The sequence below is a fragment of the Mytilus trossulus genome, unplaced genomic scaffold, assembly GCF_036588685.1.
Source record: "Mytilus trossulus isolate FHL-02 unplaced genomic scaffold, PNRI_Mtr1.1.1.hap1 h1tg000373l__unscaffolded, whole genome shotgun sequence".
NCBI classification, from domain to species: domain Eukaryota; kingdom Metazoa; phylum Mollusca; class Bivalvia; order Mytilida; family Mytilidae; genus Mytilus; species Mytilus trossulus.
In genome coordinates this window covers 810,833-831,834 of record NW_026963340.1, presented here as the reverse complement: position 1 = coordinate 831,834, position 21,002 = coordinate 810,833, and the positions used below count along the sequence as shown (strand labels likewise).

Here is a 21,002-nt window from a genome sequence, read left to right as displayed (position 1 = left end):
GTCGATGTGGAGAATCTCTTAGTTTGGCCAGCCGGCAATAGTTCAGTTCGAATTCGTTGCATCCGGGATAACATATCCCCACTTTGAACCCTCTACTGACAAACTCGTACGGGTCTAGGGTATAAGTGATATGGGCCATTTTTAAGGTAATAAGTTCCTCTTCGTCTGGTACCATTGCCCACGTGGAGAATCTCTTCGTTTGGCCAGCCGGCAATAGTTCATTTTAGAACTTGTGATATACCAGGGTACCTCCTTATTCTCTCCTGACTAACTCGTACGGGTCTAGGGCATAAGTGCTATATGCCATTTTAGAGGCAATACCAACCTCTACCTCTGGTATGATGGTCGATGTGGAGAATCTCTTAGTTTGGCCAGCCGGCAATAGTTCAGTAAGAATTGGTTGTTAACCGAATACCATATCCCCCTTTTAACCCTCTACTGACAAACTCGTACGGGTCTAGGGTACAAGTGCTATGGGCCATTTTAAAGATAATAAGTACCTCTTCTTCTGGTATCATTGTCCACGTGGAGAATCTCTTCATTTGGCCAGCCGGCAATAGTTCATTTTAGAATTTGTGATATACTAGGGTACCCCCTTATCCTCTCCTGACTAACTCGTACGCGTCTAGGGCATAAGTGCTATAGGCCATTTTAGAGGCAATACTAACCTCTACCTCTGGTATGATGGTCGATGTGGAGAATCTCTTAGTTTAGCCAGCCGGCAATAGTTCAGTTCGAATTCGTTGTATCCGGGATAACATATCCCCACTTTGAACCCTCTACTGACAAACTCGTACGGGTCTAGGGTATAAGTGCTCTGGGCCATTTTAAAGGCAATAAGTACCTCTTCCTCTGGTATCATTGCCCACGTGAAGAATCTCTTTGTTTGGCCAGCCGACAATAGTTCATTTTCGACTTTGTGATATACCAGGGTACCCCCCTTATCCTTTTCTGACTAACTCGTACGGGTCTAGGGCATAAGTGCTATTGGCCATTTTAGAGGTAATACCAACCTCTACCTCTGGTATAATGGTCGATGTGGAGAATCTCTTAGTTTGGCCAGCCGGCAAAAGTTCAGTTCGAATTCGTTGTATCCGGGATAACATACCCCCACTTTGAACCCTCTACTGAGAAACTCGTACGGGTCTAGGGTATAAGTGCTATGGGCCATTTTCAAGGCAATAATTTCCTCTTCGTCTGGTACCATTGCCCACGTGGAGAATCTCTTCATTTGGGCAGCCGGCAATAGTTCATTTTAGAACTTGTGATATACCAGGGTACCTCCTTATCCTCTACTGACTAACTCGTACGGGTCTAGGGCATAAGTGCTACAGGCCATTTTAGAGGCAATACTAACCTCTACCTCTGGTATGATGGTCGATGTGGAGAATCTCTTAGTTTGGCCAGCCGGCAATAGTTCAGTAAGAATTGGTTGTTAACCGAATACCATATCCCCCTTTTAACCCTCTACTGACAAACTCGTACGGGTCTAGGGTACAAGAGTTATGGGCCATTTTAAAGGTAATAAGTACCTCTTTCTCTGGTATCATTGTCCACGTGGAGAATCTCTTCGTTTGGCCAGTCGACAATAGTTCATTTTCGACTTTGTGATATACTATGGTATCCCCCTCCCTTATCCTTTTCTGACTAACTCGTACGGGTCTAGGGCATAAGTGATATTGGCCATTTTAGAGGCAATACCAACATCTACCTCTGGTATAATGGTCGATGTGGAGAATCTCTTAGTTTGGCCAGCCGGCAATAGCTCAGTTCGAATTAGTTGTATCCGGGATAACATATCCCCACTTTGAACCCTCTACTGACAAACTCCTACGGGTCTAGGGTATAAGTGCTATGGGCCATTTTAAAGGCAATAAGTACCTCCTTCGTCTGGTACCATTGCCCACGTGGAGAATCTCTTCGTTTGGCCAGCGGCAATAGTTCATTTTAGAATTTGTGATATACCAGGGTACCCCCCCCCCCTTATCCTTTTCTTACTAACTCGTACGGGTCTAGGGCATAAGTGCTATTGGCCATTTTAGAGGCAATACCAACCTCTACCTCTGGTATAATGGTCGATGTGGAGAATCTCTTAGTTTGGCCAGCCGGCAATAGTTCAGTTCGAATTCGTTGCATCCGGGATAACATATCCCCACTTTGAACCCTCTACTGAGAAACTCGTATGGGTCTAGAGTACAAGTGCTATGGGCCATTTTCAAGGCAATACGTTCCTCTTCGTCTGGTACCATTGCCCACGTGGAGAATCTCTTCATTTGGCCAGCCGGCAATAGTTCATTTTAGAACTTGTGATATACCAGGGTACCCCCTTATTCTCTCCTGACTAACTCGTACGGGTCTAGGGCATAAGTGCTATAAGCCATTTTAGAGGCAATAATAACCTCTACCTCTGGTATAATGGACGATGTAGAGAATCTCTTAGTTTGGCCAGCCGGCAATAGTTCAGTAAGAATTGGTTGTTAACCGAATACCATATCCCCCTTTTAACCCTCTACTGACAAACTCGTACGGGTCTAGGGTACAAGTGCTATGGGCCATTTTAAAGGTAATAAGTACCTCTTCTTCTGGTATCATTGTCCACGTGGAGAATCTCTTCGTTTGGCCAGCCGGTAATAGTTCATTTTAGAATTTGTGATATACCAGGGTACCCCCCTTATCCTTTTCTGACTAACTCGTACGGGTCTAGGGCATAGGTGCTATAGGCCATTTTAGAGGCAATACCAACCTCTACCTCTGGTATAATGTTCGATGTGGAGAATCTCTTAGTTTGGCCAGCCGGCAATAGTTCAGTTCGAATTCGTTGTATCTGGGATAACATATCCCCACTTTGAACCCTCTACTGACAAACTCGTACGAGTCTAGGGTACAAGTGCTATGGGCCATTTTAAAGGCAATAAGTACTTCTTCCTCTGGTATCATTGTCCACGTGGAGAATCTCTTTGTTTGGCCAGCCGACAATAGTTCATTTTCGACTTTGTGATATACCAGGGTACGCCCCTTATCCTTTTCTGACTAACTCGTACGGGTCTAGGGCATAAGTGCTATTGGCCATTTTAGAGGCAATACCAACCTCCACCTCTGGTATAATGGTCGATGTGGAGAATCTCTTAGTTTAGCCAGCCGGCAATAGTTCAGTTCGAATTCGTTGTATCCGGGATAATATATCCCCACTTTGAACCCTCTACTGACAAACTCGTACGGGTCTAGGGTATAAGTGATATAGGCCATTTTTAAGGCAATAAGTTCCTCTTCGTCTGGTACCATTGCCCACTTGGAGAATTTCTTCGTTTGGCCAGCCGGCAATAGTTCATTTTAGAACTTGTAATATACCAGGGTACCTCCTTATCCTCTCCTGACTAACTCGTACGGGTCTAGGGCATAAGTGCTATAGGCCATTTTAGAGGCAATACCAACCTCTACCTCTGGTATGATGGTCGATGTGGAGAATCTCTTAGTTTGGCCAGCCGGCAATAGTTCAGTAAGAATTGGTTGTAAACCGAATACCATATCCCCCTTTTAACCCTCTACTGACAAACTCGTACGGGTCTAGGGTACAAGTGCTATGGGCCATTTTAAAGGTAATTAGTACCTCTTCTTCTGGTATCATTGTCCACGTGGAGAATCTCTTCGTTTGGCCAGCCGGCAATAGTTCATTTTAGAATTTGTGATATACCAGGGTACCCCTTTATCCTCTCCTGACTAACTCGTACGGGTCTAGGGCATAAGTGCTAAAGGCCGTTTTTAGAGGCAATACTAACCTCTACCTCTGGTATGATGGTCGATGTGGAGAATCTCTTAGTTTGGCCAGCCGGAAATAGTTCAGTAAGAATTGGTTGTTAACCGAATACCATATCCCCCTTTTAACCCTCTACTGACAAACTCGTACGGGTCTAGGGTACAAGTGCTATGGGCCATTTTAAAGGTAATAAGTAACTCTTCCTCTGGTATCATTGTCCACGTGGAGAATCTCTTCGTTTGGCCAGCCGGCAATAGTTCATTTTAGAATTTGTGATATACCAGGGTACCCCCCTTATCCTTTTCTGACTAACTCGTACGGGTCTAGGGCATAAGTGCTATTGTCCATTTTAGAGGCAATACCAACCTCTACCTCTGGTATAATGGTCGATGTGGAGAATCTCTTAGTTTGGCCAGCCGGCAATAGTTCAATTCGAATTAGTTGTATCCGGGATACCATATCCCCCTTTGAACCCTCTATTGACAAATTCCTACGGGTCTAGGGTATAAGTGCTATGGGCCATTTTAAAGGCAATAAGTACCTCCTTCGTCTGGTACCATTGCCCACGTGGAGAATCTCTTCGTTTGGCCAGCCGGCAATAGTTCATTTTAGAATTTGTGATATACCAGGGTACCCCCCTTATCCTTTTCTTACTAACTCGTACGGGTCTAGGGCATAAGTGATATTGGCCATTTTAGAGGCAATACCAACCTCTACCTCTGGTATAATGGTCGATGTGGAGAATCTCTTAGTTTGGCCAGCCGGCAATAGTTCAGTTCGAATTCGTTGTATCCGGGATAACATATCCCCACTTTGAACCCTCTACTGACAAACTCGTACGGGTCTAGGGCATAAGTGCTATTGGCCATTTTAGAGGCAATAATATGATTTGTTAATAATGACTCAGATTGGTCTCCATAATTTTGAAGAATCATATGTCATTGAAATAGTAATTGACAGTTGTTATTTTTCTGTTATTTTTATTTCTGCAATGAACTATGTTTCTATTTTTCTGATATGTTTAAATAGAAAATACTGTCGTAATATTGTATGTTTTAGTTTCATGATTGGACTATATTGGTAGACAATGAACAAATGACCATTAATTCTCTGTCATTCCTAAATTTCAATATGTAATCATTTTTTTAAATTTATTGTAGCTTACATTGATTCAATTATCACAAAATTTTAATAAGAACTGTTCTTTACTTTATTTGTTTGTTGTAATGTCCCGTTTAATTTCTATATTTAATTATATTTTTTTAAAACTTGTTATTGCTTTAGTTTTCATTATTTCTCTAATCACAGAATGTTAAAAGACCATTTCTTTGTTTTATATTTATGGAGGCATTTACATTGTTTTTATTACATTTACAATTTTGTTTAAAGACGCAGACCTTGAAGAAGACCCAAGGTTGATTCAATAAACGCGGACCTCGAAGAAGACACCCATTGACATGTCTATTTGAAGTAATATCAAATATAAATAGGAACGTTATTTAATTATAATTATCGTTCATAGTTTCTAACAACACTTCTTCGAACGCAAGTCATCTCATGAATATTATTGACGGCTCATGAATATTATTGAAGGCTGGCCTCATGAATATTAACGCCGGCTGCTATCGACGGCTAGATCCACACTAGTGGATTTTTCGTATTTCGAAATGGAACTTTTCAATTTTTTGTCTCTAATGGATCCAGTCTAACAAAGGCATTTTAACGAAACTTTAGTATATAGATCCATGTGGTCAATATTATCTATTTGTATGTGGTATGTTTGAAGATAATAGGGTAATAGGTCCCAAGTCAGGAGCCTCTGGCCTTTGTTAGTCTTGTATTATTTAAATTTCAGTTTCTTGTGTACAATTTGGAAATTAGTATGGCGTTCATTATCACTGAACTAGTTTATATTTGTTTAGGGGCCAGCTGAAGGACGCCTCCGGGTGCGGGAATTTCTCGCTACATTGAAGACCTGTTGGTGACCTTCTGCTGTTTTTTTTTTTATTTGGTCGGGTTGTTGTCTCTTTAACACATTCCCCATTTCCATTCTCAATTTTAATTTCACTGATTCACCGCTTCTACGAGATATGTTATAATTTATTTAACAAAATAGCTCAATGGTTCCTTTACTCTTTTTGTACGGAACATAATATTATATATATATAGAAAGAGAAAAGTAATATGATGGTCAATGAGACAACTGACCAACAGAGTCAAATGAGGCGAATGATATCACATACGAGTCACCGTATATGGCCTTTTTGTATGTATATTTGTCATTTTTTTGCAATATATATTTTTGCAAACTATCAAACCCAAAAGGTTAAAAAAGTCACATATAATTAAAAGGTATATGCGTGTTTCTGTGTGCGAAAAGTACAGAATTAGTCTTTTATATCATGAGATCAAAATATATTTCCCGAGGTATGGAGATTAGCTTATTTTTCTATTGCCCGAAGCCAACCAGTTTTTCAAGAACTATTATATACATGTTAGTATAAAACGTTCTGGAAAATAGGATAATGAAAAAAGAAAATGAGATAAAACAGAATTACCATTAGAATAAACTTCATGTACCAACTTCAGTTTATTTTCTTTAGAACAGAACCGATATTCCGGAGATATCTATACATGTACTATTAAACGAGAAGACCTAATTTTGGGTGTCGCTTCTCTTCTTTCCACAATAAATTAATCAACACGCCTCTGTGTACTATTGGTACAGTGCATAGTGTCATTTGTCATCTATACTATTAAACGAGAAGACCTAATTTTGGGTGTCGCTTCTCTTCTTTCCACAATAAATTAATCAACACGCCTCTGTGTACTATTGGTACAGTGCATAGTGTCATTTGTCATCTATACTATTAAACGAGAAGACCTCATTTTGGGTGTCGCTTCTCTTCTTTCCACAATAAATTAATCAACACGCCTCTGTGCCCTATTGGTACAGTGCATAGTGCCATTTGTCATCCATTCATATGATTATTCAGATTGAGTTATTTTTGGAGAAAAACGAGAAAAAAGGCATCCGGATATTGTCCCGTCATTGGACGAAATTTTAAGTCAGATCAGACTTCCGGTTTGCGTTTTTCTGTATACTTTGAACATACATATATACAAAGAATAAAGTGTATTCAGAATTCTATCTGCTATCATTTTCAAGTTTACTATCCACGGCAGTCACAGATATTATTAAATAGAGAGGGTCTGTATACTATATCAATGACCACTATGGATCGATTAGTAAACTTCGAATTGAAAGTAAATACACTATATTTATATAGTAATGAATGTTCATAATATACAGATAAGCGCCAAAAATATTCATGTGAACTTTTGATACCTTTTCTGAAATTCTCCAGTCATTAAATCTTTTACAAAATTCATTGATTACAAAAAAAAGAAGATGTGGTATGATTGCCATGTTGAAACTCTCCACAAGAGACCAATATGACACAGATATTAACAACTATAGGTTAGCGTACGACCTTCAACAACGAGCAAAGCCCATACCGCATACTCAGCTTTAGAAGGCCCCGAACTGACAATGTAAAACAATTCAAACCAGAAAACTAGCGGCCTTATTCAAGTCATTCAATATTTTACAAAATTCTTCCAACAACACTTTACATACTTTAAACTACGCTCTAAATGCCGGGTGTGTTCTAGTATATATATAAACAACGTGTCATGAGAGATCAACATCAATTGTATATAACATCGATAAGCGTTAAAGAAAAGCTTTTGAATTAAAGTCACTTGACAAAATCACAATGCAAAAACTTTTCTATTCACTAAAACAAATTAAACTGCAAATGAATTTATAGATGGTGTTCTTTCACTAAATAATTCTAAATTTGGTGACTTTGTGGAACGCATCTATCCCATTGAACTGGAGATAAAGGATACTACAGATACAGTTAAGTCGGCTTCATATCTTGACTTACATGTAGAAATTGACCATGAGGGTCGGTTGAAAACAGAACTTCACGACAAAGCGTCTGGCGTATTAGATTATAAGCATTTGATACCCATTGTCGCAGGCGAGACAAAAGAAAAATACTCATTTTCTTAATTCCGTTCAACAAAGCGACAGCATGTAACAAATTTATTGTAGTGAAAAGCGGCATCTATATAATTTTAGTTTTGAAGAAGTTAAAAAAAAATGATAATATTTATTTGATATAATTATGTTCCTTTCTTACATAATTTAACCGCAGTTGACTTGTTGATCAAAACAATGTTGAACTGAGTCGTTCAGTCTTTCTTGCGTTTGATATAAAATACCTTTGATGAAATTAGAGACGTGCATAAACATTATTTATAACAATTCCCTTCGAAATACAAATTGTATTTCATCTTTCGAAATTTTAATTGTTTTGGGGTTAACAATGTAATATGAAGATGTATCATTGCCTTCAAGTGATGCTGTGTGTCGAGATCTCTTGTAAATGATCATTTTCAGTAGATTCAGTCACAGACTACATGCATCCGTAACGTAACTTTGTTGTTCTTTAAAATAATGGAGTGGCAATACCAACAACATATCAACAATTAATATTTATTCTATTTTAGACAATATTATGTCAACACTTTTTAACCAAATACACTGATATCATAATACGGGATTCTGCTGACTCGTCTCCATCTATAATTAGGGTAAGCGTAAGCTCTATGCGCGCTCATAGTAATAACACTAACCAATGCTGTTTCTTTATTATCTAATGAGTTACAAACATCTACTGCCCTTCGACCGACTCTCCTATACCCAGTCCACCAACTTCCACCACGTTGTGATACTGGTACTTTATACATTTTCGTTTTCGCTCGTTCTAGATCCATGACTGGATGACTCCTCTCCACACTCGCCACTACTATGTTTCTTCCATTTTTCCTAAGTTTGATGTAACCTCCACTGACCTCGGCCCAATGCTTGTCATCTCCTATCGGGTCATAGGAGATAACAGCCCAGTTCCTCCAGTAGTATTTAATGGAAAGATGATCGTATAGTCCATTAGCAAATTGGTCGTGTGTTAGACCTTTGTTTTTAGAAGAATATTCGTCGATATCCTTTCCAGATTGGAGGTAATAATTAACTCTGCACTGTTTTTCAATTTGTTCGAACTTCTCTCTAACTTCCTGTATTCTATTTTCCCAATCCAACTTAAAATAATCTGCATTTTCAGTAAAATTGATAACTGAAAGAAAGCCTAATTCTACTTTTACAGCTTGCAAGAGAAGTTGCATTACACCGGTTAAAAATATCGTCGTCTTGTAGCAGTAGTTTTTGGTATAACGCAAAACGGAAGTACCAAGGTCTTCTTGAAATGTACCTTGTTTTAGGACAATCGCTTGATACAATTTTGTGCCACTATTCTGATAATCACTTTTATAACTCCATATATACAGCTTCTTCTGGTTTTGCACAGCCGTTTCTGGAACATTATAAATATGCTCAAACTCACGTGACACTGCTTTTATTCTTTGTTCTATCTGCCCGAAGTTGACTTGAACAACATTCCACTTAATCAATCGTTCAATATCGTTAAATCGATTATCTACCTGATCCAAACGATTATCGATATTCTTCATCATATCTTTCATGAAAGACAACTCGTCAGACTCTATTGGAATAAACGCCAAAACGATCCCTACGAATGGACCTAATGCACCAAGGTATGGACCTATTCCTTTTGCGATCTTTGCTAAAGAACTAGTAAATTGCTTATTTGAAAGCAGTTCACCGATTTCTTTTCCAATTTCAAGGCCAGAAGTAACTGCTTCTCTGATTTCCTCAGAAATGCTGACAGCAGGCCGTGGAAGAATCACCAAAAGAATCACCATGAAGAACCATTTAGATTTTAACACTGAAATGATAAATTCATGTATGTGATGACCGATTGTATAAGACTCTCATGGAAGTCAAGTGTGTTAACCCCACCCTCCTAGTCTATTTATAAGAAGTTGGCGGTTGATTCGTTATTCGATATTCAATATTCAACAGGGTGCCAAAGAGAGGCAAAAGAAACCAAAGGAATAGTTAAACTCATAAAATACAAATTATTTATCAATATTAAATTGTAAAAGAGGGACGAAAGATACCAGAGGGAGAGTCAAACTCATAGATTCAAAATAAACTGACAACGTCAAGGCTAAAAATAAAAAGACAAACAGACAAATAATAGTACAGAAGACACAACATAGAAAACTAAAGACTAAGCAACACGAACCTACAAAAACCGGTAGTGATCTCGGATGCAGAACATGGGTAAGCAGAGCCTGCTCAACATGTGGCATCCGTCGTGTTCCTTATGTTATTACAAATCCGGTTAATAGACTAGTTGGGTAGGTGTAAGCTTTTGATATGCAAGGTTGCAAAACTATTACATTTGTAATATGTTTACTCAACTAGTATATAAATCAAGGGCCAGCTGAAATTCGCCTCCGCGTATGAAATTTTCTCGCTGCTTTGAAGATCCTTTTTTTTGGCTTGGTCTATTTTTTTGCCGTTTGCGGGGTTGTTTACTTTTTGACACCTTCTCAGTTTCCATTCCCTGTTTTACTTTTGAATTGTTTATACAAAAGATGTGGTATGATTGCAAATAAAAATTCCTATTCATTCGATTTCATATGAATGATATTTGGTCTTCCATGCAGCGAGAAACTCCCGCATCCGAAGGCGTATTTCAGTCGGCCCCTAACAATTATGTATACTAGTTCAGTGATAATGAACGTAATACTTAACCCCGAATTATACAAAAGAAACTAAAATTAAAAATAATACAAGACCAACAAAGGACAGTGGCTCCTAACTTGGAACAGGCGCAAAAATGTGGCAGGGTTAAACATGTTTTTTGAGATCTCAACCCTCCCCCTATATCTCTGGTCAATATAGAAAAATCAAACGCACAACGTTAACACTACGCACAGTGAAACTCAGTTTAAGAGAAGTCCGAGTCCGATGTCAGAAGAGGTTACACAAGAAAATAAAGAAAATGACAATAATACAAAAAATAACAACAGACTACTAGCAGTTCCTGACATGCCAGCTCCAGAACCCAATTATACTGATTGAAAGACTGCCTTCATCATATGAATATCAGGCACAATCCCTTCCGTTTGGGGTTTAGTAGTATATCATCCTAAAATATATGAGAAGAACATAACCCGTGTCATGCCAACAACTGGTTTTAAAATAAATGTGTTTAATTCCGACGCAAAGACCTTATAAGTAAATCAATATTAAAGCCAAAGTGTGCAGTCTTTAATGACCTGACAACAGTATCGTAACTATATTCTTAATAAGTCTGTAAAAACACTTATCAAATTTGGATTTTACTTTTGTATAAAAAATATATATAGACTAGTTCCCAAATTAATCTATAACAACTGAAATGTCTCGCCTTCTTTACTAATCATTGATAGTATGTTGATAGACCTAAACATAAAGCTTTATTACAACTGTCACATAAACTCTACATTAACCAAGAAAACGAATCATTGATCAACGAACCATGAACATGAGGTCAAGGTCAGATGAACCATGCCAGGCAGACATGTACAGCTAACAATTCTTCAATACAACAAATATAGTTGACTTATTGCTTATAAATTAAGAAAAACAGACCAAAACACAAATACTAAAACACTTAGCAATGGACCGTGTAAATGAGATCAAGGTCAAATAAAACCTGCGTAATAGACATATAGATCATAAAATATTTCAATAAACAAAATATAGTTGACCTAATGCATAAAGTAATAGAAAAATAGACGAAAACTAAAAAAACTTAACTTTGACCATTGAACCATGAAAATGAGGTCAGTCAGATGACACCTGACAGTTAAACATGTACACCTTACAATCGTTTCATACACCAAATATAGTAGACCTACTGCATAGAGAAAACCAGACAAAAACACAAAACCTTTACTATAACCACTGAACCATGAACATGAGGTCAAGGTCAAATGACACCTGCCAGTTGGACATGTACACGTTCCAGTCCTTCCATACACCGAATATACTAGACCTATTGCTTATAGTATCTGAGATATGGACTTGACCACCAAAACTTACCCTTGTTCATGAAATGAGGTCGAGGTCAAGTGAAAACTGTCTGACGGGCATGAGGATCTTGCAAGGTACGCACATACCAAATATAGTTATCCATTTACTTATAATAAGAGAGAAATTAACATTACAAAAAATCAACTTTTTTCCAAGTAGTCACTGAACCATGAAAATGAGGTCAAGGACATTGGACATGTGACTGCCGTAAAGTTAGTAACATGAGGCATCTATATACAAAGTATGAAGCATCCAGGTATTCTACCTTCTAAAATATAAATCTTTTAAGAAGTTAGCTAACACTGCCGACGCCGCCGTAGCCGCCGCTGGATCACTATCCCTATGTCGAGCTTTCTGCAACAAAAGTTGCAGGCTCGACAAAATTGTTGAAGTGACGAATGTCTTTTTACATTTTTTATTTAAGTTTTTTTTTCACTGTTGAATTTTGAGAGAATTACTCGGAGCTCAACCATTTTATAAGAAAAAATGTCTGCCTGCATATGTTGGTACTACGGAAGCGTATTAGCGCCACACATCTTTTTTTTTTTTTTTTTCCTATGTTTGCATTATAACGCAAACCTTTGCGTTATATAACGCAAACCTTTGCGTTACAACGCAAACCTTTGCGTTATAACGCAAACCTTTGCATTATAACGCCAACCTTTGCGTTATAACGCAAACATTTTGATTTCAATTATTCATTAAGTTTTGTATATATGTTCGTCAGTCATTCATTTCGGATGTGCTTTACTAGTAGATAAAAAAGAAACATACATACAAGGCCAAATCATTAGAATAAATATGCAAAGGAATAATGGAATACTTGAAGTGCAATTATACATAAATTAAGACTGATTTGTGCATCAGAAAAGTATAGAATTTAACAAGAAAATAGATATAGTTTAGTATATAGTCATATTTAAATTGAAAGATCAAAAATAATGTCATACAATTGTGAAACCTCCAAGTCAAATAGACAAAATGATCTTACTGCTTTAAAATGAATTATTAATAAGGATACATAATTTTTTTAAATCTCAGAATATGATCCAGATTCTTTGATAGAAAGTCATTGAATGTTCATTTCAATATAATGTAGTATTTTTAAGATGCTTTGGTAGCAATGTGAATAGAGAGAACATATTTTATTAATAAAACATCTTCATTCTATACATTTATTGGCAAAGGGTAGCTTCTGGAATCTAACCTACTTTACACATTTCTCAATCGAGAGCTTACTTTGGAAGTATATTTATATTCGGTTATAGCTATATTAGCAGGGTTGATTTTTTTTAGGTATAATAAACCTCAATTTACTCAATTTTCTTTGTAATATATATACTAGTAGTAACATGGATATCGTTTTTGGGGACCTTTATAGTTTGTTGTTTTTTGTGAGCCAATGCTCCGTGTTGAAGACCGTAATTCGGCCTTTGATGGTTTACTTTTACGAATAGTGACTTAGATGGGGAGTTTTCTAATTGGCACTCATACCACATCTTCTTATATTATTCTGCTCATTATTAGTCATTGATATGATCTAATTATTCAAGCATTTTACTTTGCAATGACTACAAAGGTGATAAATTTTAATATATACAGCCACCTCCATTAATAACTACTGTTTCCTTTGAATCTTAAATAAGAAATAAGATAAAACAAATGTTTGCGTTATAATGCAAATGTTTGCGTTATAACGCAAATGTTTGCGTTATAACGCAAAGGTTTGCGTTAAACGCAAAAGGTTTGCGTTATAACGCAATGTTTGCGTTATAACGCAAAGGTTTGCGTTAAACGCAAAGGTTTGCGTTATAACGCAAACATAGGAAAAAAAATTAAAAAAAAAATGTGTGGCGCTAATACGCTTCCGTACGTTTTCCCAATATTTGCTTGGTCTTTAGAATACTGTGGGTTAGACTCACCAGATAGGCACACGGAAACATAAAATATCTTAAGTACAGATCAGCAGATAAAAGTATACTAGCAGTTACTGGAAACTAGTTCAGAGTCGGAAGCAGCAACTTAAAAAAACATGTTCTTTCAATTTAAAAGATCGTTTTGTTTAATCTACTTACCAAATAGAATGTTTGACATCTTGTTTGTCCGATTGTGTGCACTGCTATAAATGTCAAAACGGAATCTTAATTCCCCGGATGTGAAATGTGTTTACAATATAGAGTTGATTTCATTGAAGAAACAAAGAAACCGTTTCCCGCTTTTTAAATTCTTTTGACTGAACTTTAAACCCAAAATTTACCATAGCTTTAGCGTTAAATTTGGAACAATGGTGATTAATGTTAATTGAAGAAAATAAACAAAATATGCACGTGGATGTACAAGGTAAACATATCAAGCACGTGTATTAGATATACATGTGTGAAGAAAAAATATATTGTGTATGTTTGGTGACATCCTTTTTTTTGACAACCAATGTCCAGCCCTTTTTTCAGCATTTCATTATTCCGATAGTCAATAACACTGTACCCCGACATCCCATTATTGCGACAGTTCATTTTTCAGCATTTAATTTTTCTGGTATAAAAAAGAAGATGTGGTATGATTGCCAATGAGACAGCTATCCACAAAAGACCAAAAAGACACAAACATTAACAATTATAGGTCACCGTACGGCCTTCAACAATGAACAAAGCCCATACCGCATATAGTCAGCTATAAAAGGCCCCGATAAGACAATGTAAAACAAATGGCCTTATTTATGTAAATAAATGAACGAAAAACAAATATGTAACACATAAACAAACGACAACCACTGAATTACAGGCTCCTGATTTGGAAGGCACATACATAAATAATGTGGCGGGGTTAAACATGTTAGTCCTTTACCCCGACATCTCATCTTTCCGACAAACCATTATTCCGACAGTTCATGATCATTATTCCGACATCTCATTATTCCAACATTGAATCTGTTATGTATGGAATTATTACCACCTCCATAAGACCGACTCCGATCTCGATATTATGTGTGATTCACAGGCACGTCTTCTAAAAAAAATCCTATTTACCTCAATATAACACAGGAATATACATGTTGACATTTTTTTCTGAGACAAGTGCCAGTCTTGTGGTTGTCCGCTTAGATACCGATTATGCTTATCATGGCAATGTATGATGTTAGTCTCAGTGTCTTGAAGCTTATACACATGCTAGTTGAACTGATGATTCCTTATCCTAGTCCCCTCTTTTAGTTTACGGTTGGAATTTAAGTTGTCTTCATTTTTCGGTGTTTCTGTCCATCGCCGTTTTGTGCCGTTCTAGTCCAAAGATTTTTTTCTTTTAATACACCTACTTTTCACTAGATTGTCAATTCCTCTTGACCAATTAAGAGAAAGGATCTTACAAATTTTCACTATGTCGGACTAATTTCTAGGGCAGCACTGTCGGACTCGTTTCTAGGGCAACACGGTCAGACTAATTGCTAGGGTAGCACTGTCAGACTCATTTCTAGGGTAGCACTGTCGGAATCATTTCTAGGGTAGCACTGTTAGACTCATTTCTAGGGTAGCACTTTCAGACTAATTTTATGGTAGCACTGTCAGACTCATTTCTAGGGTAGCACTGTCGGACTCATTTCTAGGGCAGCACTGTCAGACTTATTTCTAGGAAAGCACTGTCGGACTCATTTCTAGGTTAGCACTGTCGGACTCATTTCTAGGGTAGCACTGTCGGACTCATTTCTAGGATAGCACTGTGAGACTCATTTCTAGGGTAGCACTGTCGGACTCATTTCTAGGGCAGCACTGTCAGACTTATTTTTAGGAAAGCACTGTCGGACACATTTCTAGGGTAGCACTGTCGGACTCATTTCTAGGGTAGCACTGTCAGACTAATTTCTAGGGTAGCACTGTCAGACTCATTTCTTGGGTAGCACTGTCAGACTTATTTCTAGGAAAGCACTGTCAGAGTTATTTCTAGTGCAACACTGTCAGAATAATTTCCACAGCAGCACTGTCGAACTCGTTTCTAGGACAGCATTGTCAGACTTATTTCTAGGGCAGTACTGTCGGACTCATTTCTAGGGTAGCACTGTCAGACTCATTTCTAGGGTAGCACTGTCGGACTAATTTCTAGGGTAGCACTGTCAGACGTATTTCTAGGGTAGCACTGTCAGACTCATTTCTATTGCAGCATTGTCGGACTTATTCTAAGACAGCACTGTCAGACTCATTTCTAGGGTAGCACTGTCAGACTCATTTATAATGCTGCACTGTCAGAATCAGTTCTAGGGTAACACTGTTGGACTCATTTCTAAGACAGCAGCGATGATTCTCATTTTATTCATATTTAATAAAAAATTATAAAAAAAAGAAGTATTTGAAGTATAATGTTTGACCACTACAATATTGTAATAATGATTAACCAGCTGAAACAGTCTCGTGTATTTAAAAAACCTAATCAGTTCGTCAAACATTTTTTTCGAATCAGCTCAATCGTCCAGTAGTTACATTAAAAATAATGTACTTTTATGTTTTTAGTGACTGAAATAACACGGTGAAAATACCAAACAATCTGTTAAGACAATTGAAAGTAAGACATACAAAACATACCTCAGGACTTCCTATTAAATTCGGAAGCTATTTGTGAATTAAACAAACTTATTTTAGACCTTGAAAACTCAAATAAGTCACAAGTCGATTTAGACCTGATGTATTGTGAATTTGTTAAAGTGGTTAAATCGGAGATGTCAAGTAAACTTCCATGTAAAACATAAATTTCGGATGGATTTAATAACAAACGCCGTAGATGCAAAAAAAACATGGTGGAATGAAGAACTAACCGTTTTATGGAATTGTGTTTGTAGTGCCGAAAAAATATGGATTAAACAACCTGTAATAAAAGTGAATTACGTCATAATTATGTCCAAAAGAGGAAACATTTCGATAAAGCGTGTCACCGTTCAATACTGGTATAAAATGCAAGATGAATTAAAGAATTTAGAAGATGATCAAAAAGAATTTTGGAAAAAAATCGGGAAAATTGGAGTATAAACAACAGGCAAAGTATTCCAATGGAAGTGAAAATGGAAGATAATTCAATATGTACCGATCCGAAAATTGTTTTAGATAAACGGAAATGTGATTTTTCAAATATGTTAAATTCTGGAAATTTATATGAAACTACCGAAAAAGATGCCAACAGTTGCATAATAACCGATGATATTCTTGATAGAGAAATAACCAATGAAAAACTTGTCAATATTTTAAAATTGTCAAAAGCAGGAAAATCTCCTGGTTATGATGAAATTCCGATGGAGATGTATAAATATCAGACAGCTTTAAACGCCCTTACTCAAGTGTTCAACATTTGTTATAATACAGGACGATACCGGATCTATGGAGTAGAGGAACAATCACCCCGATACCGAAGAGTTCGACTTCCGACCCTCCGGACCCGATGTCTTACTGAGGAATAACATTGGCGCAACTGCATTTACATTTAAACTGTATTGCGGAGTACTGAATTCAAGAGTAATTGTAAAGCTTGATGAGCTAATAAAATTTTATACATGATGAACAAAATGGTTTTAGATCTAATCGTAGTACTATAATTGATAATTTGTCAACAATTACAAGTATTATTGAAACAAGAAAAATGTGTAAACTGTCAACTTTTGCAGCTTTTATTGATTTCAAAAATCCATATGCTTTACCAAACGTGACTTATTCCCGATTGTGACTGTTTTGCTGCATGTGAATTCGCATCACTATACGACGTGGTACGGTACTTGTCTTTTCCAAATTCATGTATTCAGTTTAAATGTTTAATGTTTTATTTGTAATTCTCATCGGATTTTTTTCAAATGTGTTGGCGTCTTTTCTATTATATTTATGTGTTATGGAAACAAAAATTAATCACCGCCTTCAGTTATTAGATTTAATTCTGTTCAACGTAATCTGTACGATAATTTACGTTTGAAGTTGGATGCATAACAAACTGGACATATGTGCATTGTGTTTAAAGAGGGGGATATGACCTTTTATCGGGACTCCGGGATCGGGTGTTTTTAAGCTAGGGATTTCGGGATTCGGGAATTCTTTTTTCGAATTTCGGGACCTCGGGATTTCGTTTCTTTTTAAGCCCGGGATTTCGGGATTTCGGGATCAGGACCCCTCCTACTCTCCCTCTTCAAATGTGACATTAGTATTTAGTTCTTATATAATCTTAAATCAATCCTAATTCTATCTTTTGAAATATAGTTTTTCATATGATAACAAATCTTGTTAACCGGAAAATAAGAGATGAAAAATTTCTAAGTTTATTTACGGCGATGGTTATTTTCTTACATGCAATACCATGTTAGGAGACATTTTCACAGTAGTACTTGTAATTGACAAGATAGGACTTTTCTCATTTCAATATCGTTTATTTGAGACAGAGATAAATTCTGCACAAAAAAAGAAGGACAAAAGATACCAAAGGGACAGTCAAACTCATAAATCTAAAACAAACTGACAACGCCATGGCTTAAAATGAAAAAAAGACAAACAGGAAAACAATAGTACACATTACACAACATAGAAAACTAAAATATAAACAACACGAACTCCACCAAAAACTAGGGGTAATCTCAGGTGCTCCGGAAGGGTAAGCAGATCCTGCTCCACATATGGCACCCGTTGTGTTGCTTATGTGATTAAATTACAATTAAATGCTAACTAAACAAAGACTAATAATTAATTACAAGAATTTTGTTAATCGACATATGTCTAAAACATTGGCTTGTTGTTCAATTTTCTTAGGAAATTATCATTGAAACAAATGTATGTATCTGCAGCAGGGGCAGAATTATAAAACACAAGGCCTGAAATTTAAACCTTTTATAACTTAGAACGACCAAGCATTATGCATTGAGAACTTATGCTTCAAAGGGGCTATATTCTTTTTTAAATATAGAAAGTTGATTTAGTCAGAAGTAATCGAGCTTAGTATTTGTTGAAATAATTTCTTAGCAGTAAAATTCATTGATTCTTAAATACATACATCTTTTTATTCATTATTTGTTTTGTAATTGTTAATACCCCGTATAAACCGTATTCAAGATTGAATAGACGCAATTAAAGAACTAAAAATTATGATGGTACTTTAGTAAATGAAAGTACTTTTAATTCATATATCAATAAAAAATTCATTGTTGAAGTTCAACTAACATATGTTATTTTTCTCATAAACAATTATGATAATTATTTTATCAAGCATTGTAAAGCATTGTAAAGCAAAAAATGAGGAAACTATTCAAAGCTCATTTTAGTTATTAAGGTCATTGGTAAACATAAACAATTGTTCCAGAACTTCAGCATTCGTGGAACAGTAAACATAAATGTCATGTCATATTGAATAAGCACCTGTGCTTTGTTGAAGATCATGTATTCATGATATTGGAGTGCATTATACATTTTTACATGTGTCGTTGGTTTGTTTTTATGCGACTGTCATATAAATGAGAGTATTACCTATATATAAAACCAGGTTTAATCCATTCAAGAAAATGTCTGTACCAAGTCAGGAATATGACAGTTGTCATCTATTAGTTAGATTTGTTTGAGCTCTTGATTTTGTCATTTGCTTAGGGACTTTCCTATTTGAATTTTCCTTGGAGATCGGGATGTTTGATAAATAATTTTGGCCGATCAACTAATTCATCAACACATATCGGCATCATATAATGCATACAAAAAATCACGGTAAATGTACAGGATCAAAACACACAAATCCATTAGTTCAAATAATATAACCTATTTCTCATGCACCTGTTTTTTTTGTCATCTAAACATAGATGGTTAAGAAAAAGATCATGTGAAGTAAATACATGTTTTATCTATATACATTAGATATCTCATAATTGTAGTCTGGTAACATGTAAGATGACAGGAGCGATTGTTATTATAACGTTGATTACATTTGGAAAAAAAAATTGACAGTGGGAGTCCATCTACATCCAAAGTTTAATGCTATTAAAACGGTAATCTAGGCAGAAATTCAATTACAGATGTGTCTTTAGACTTTTTATCGAACATCATGACAGAAACAGCCATTGTATTTTTTTTTACCACACGGCTTACATCATCTATCATCATGATCATATTTACATGCGAAGCATTTCTTAAAAAAGATTCAAAACAAATACCAGGCTGCTAGTTTAGTGAGTGACACGAGCGTTTAGTTTTTATCAGACTCTTTAGTGACGTTCGCAATGTAAATTTTCTCTTGAATTTAAAAAAAAAGGTCTCTCCTTTTCCCGTCTAAATGGGCAAACATACATTTTTGAATATGTTACAAAAATCGTTGAACCAAGTTTGGAACAAAGTTACATGAGATGATTTAAAACAGATTGTCAAAACATGACAGTAGCAAGTCAACATAAATCAGAACTCTTCACTATCTATGTGTCATGATTTATCCTATACAGGCCAAACACATCATTTTTCCCTGGACACACTTTGTATAAAATGCCCAGTTGTTGAGGATAGACTTCCTTACTGGCTGTGCCGCATCAATAAGCTGACATTCGTTCGTTTGTATGTTAAAGTTGACTCCCAGACAACAAACATTTAGTGAACATTCAGAGAGACAGCCTATTTCTGAACGTCCTGTAGACGTTGACAGCAATAGCATTTCACCATATACATCAGGAACGAAGCAGTAATAACCGGTGAACAAAGCTGGAAAAAATCAAAAATATTAAATTACAGAATTATCATGAATATCTTCTATCAGTTCTATTTCTAAGGTTTAAGCTATCTTCAGATGTAATAAAATGACTTTTTTTGATAGTCCTGACATTGTTATATTAGTGATTATTGTTAATTTGTTCATATAATTGTTTATTTAATAATTTAGTTTAACAAAAGAGGGACGAAAGATACCAAAGGGACAGTCAAACTCATAAATCTTAAACAAACTGACATCGCCATGGCTAAAAATGAAAAAAAGACAAACAGAAAAACAAAAGTACACATGACACAACATAGAAAACTAAAGAATAAACAACACGAACCCCACCAAAAACTAGCGGTGATCTCAGGTGCTCCGGAAGGGTAAGCAGATCCTGCTCCACATGTGACACCCGTCGTGTTGCTTATGTGATTACAAATCCGGTAAATAGTATAATTCGGTAGGTCACATTCATGAAAGGGATGGGAATTGTAGTTA

The 21,002-nt window shown here is 36.3% G+C and overlaps 1 protein-coding gene across 1 annotated transcript; it reads right to left on the bottom strand.

Annotated features, from left to right (window-relative positions):
• Positions 1 to 8,148: 8,148 nt before the first annotated feature.
• On the bottom strand, positions 8,149 to 13,971 carry LOC134701938 (uncharacterized). Its single transcript, XM_063563046.1, has 2 exons — positions 13,907 to 13,971; positions 8,149 to 9,627 (listed from the first exon to the last, which is right to left on the bottom strand). The coding sequence occupies exons 1-2, from the start codon at positions 13,923 to 13,925 to the stop codon at positions 8,357 to 8,359; spliced, it is 1,290 nt and encodes a 429-aa protein (XP_063419116.1). The 5' UTR covers positions 13,926 to 13,971; the 3' UTR covers positions 8,149 to 8,356.
• Between the last annotated feature and the right edge of the window lie 7,031 nt (positions 13,972 to 21,002).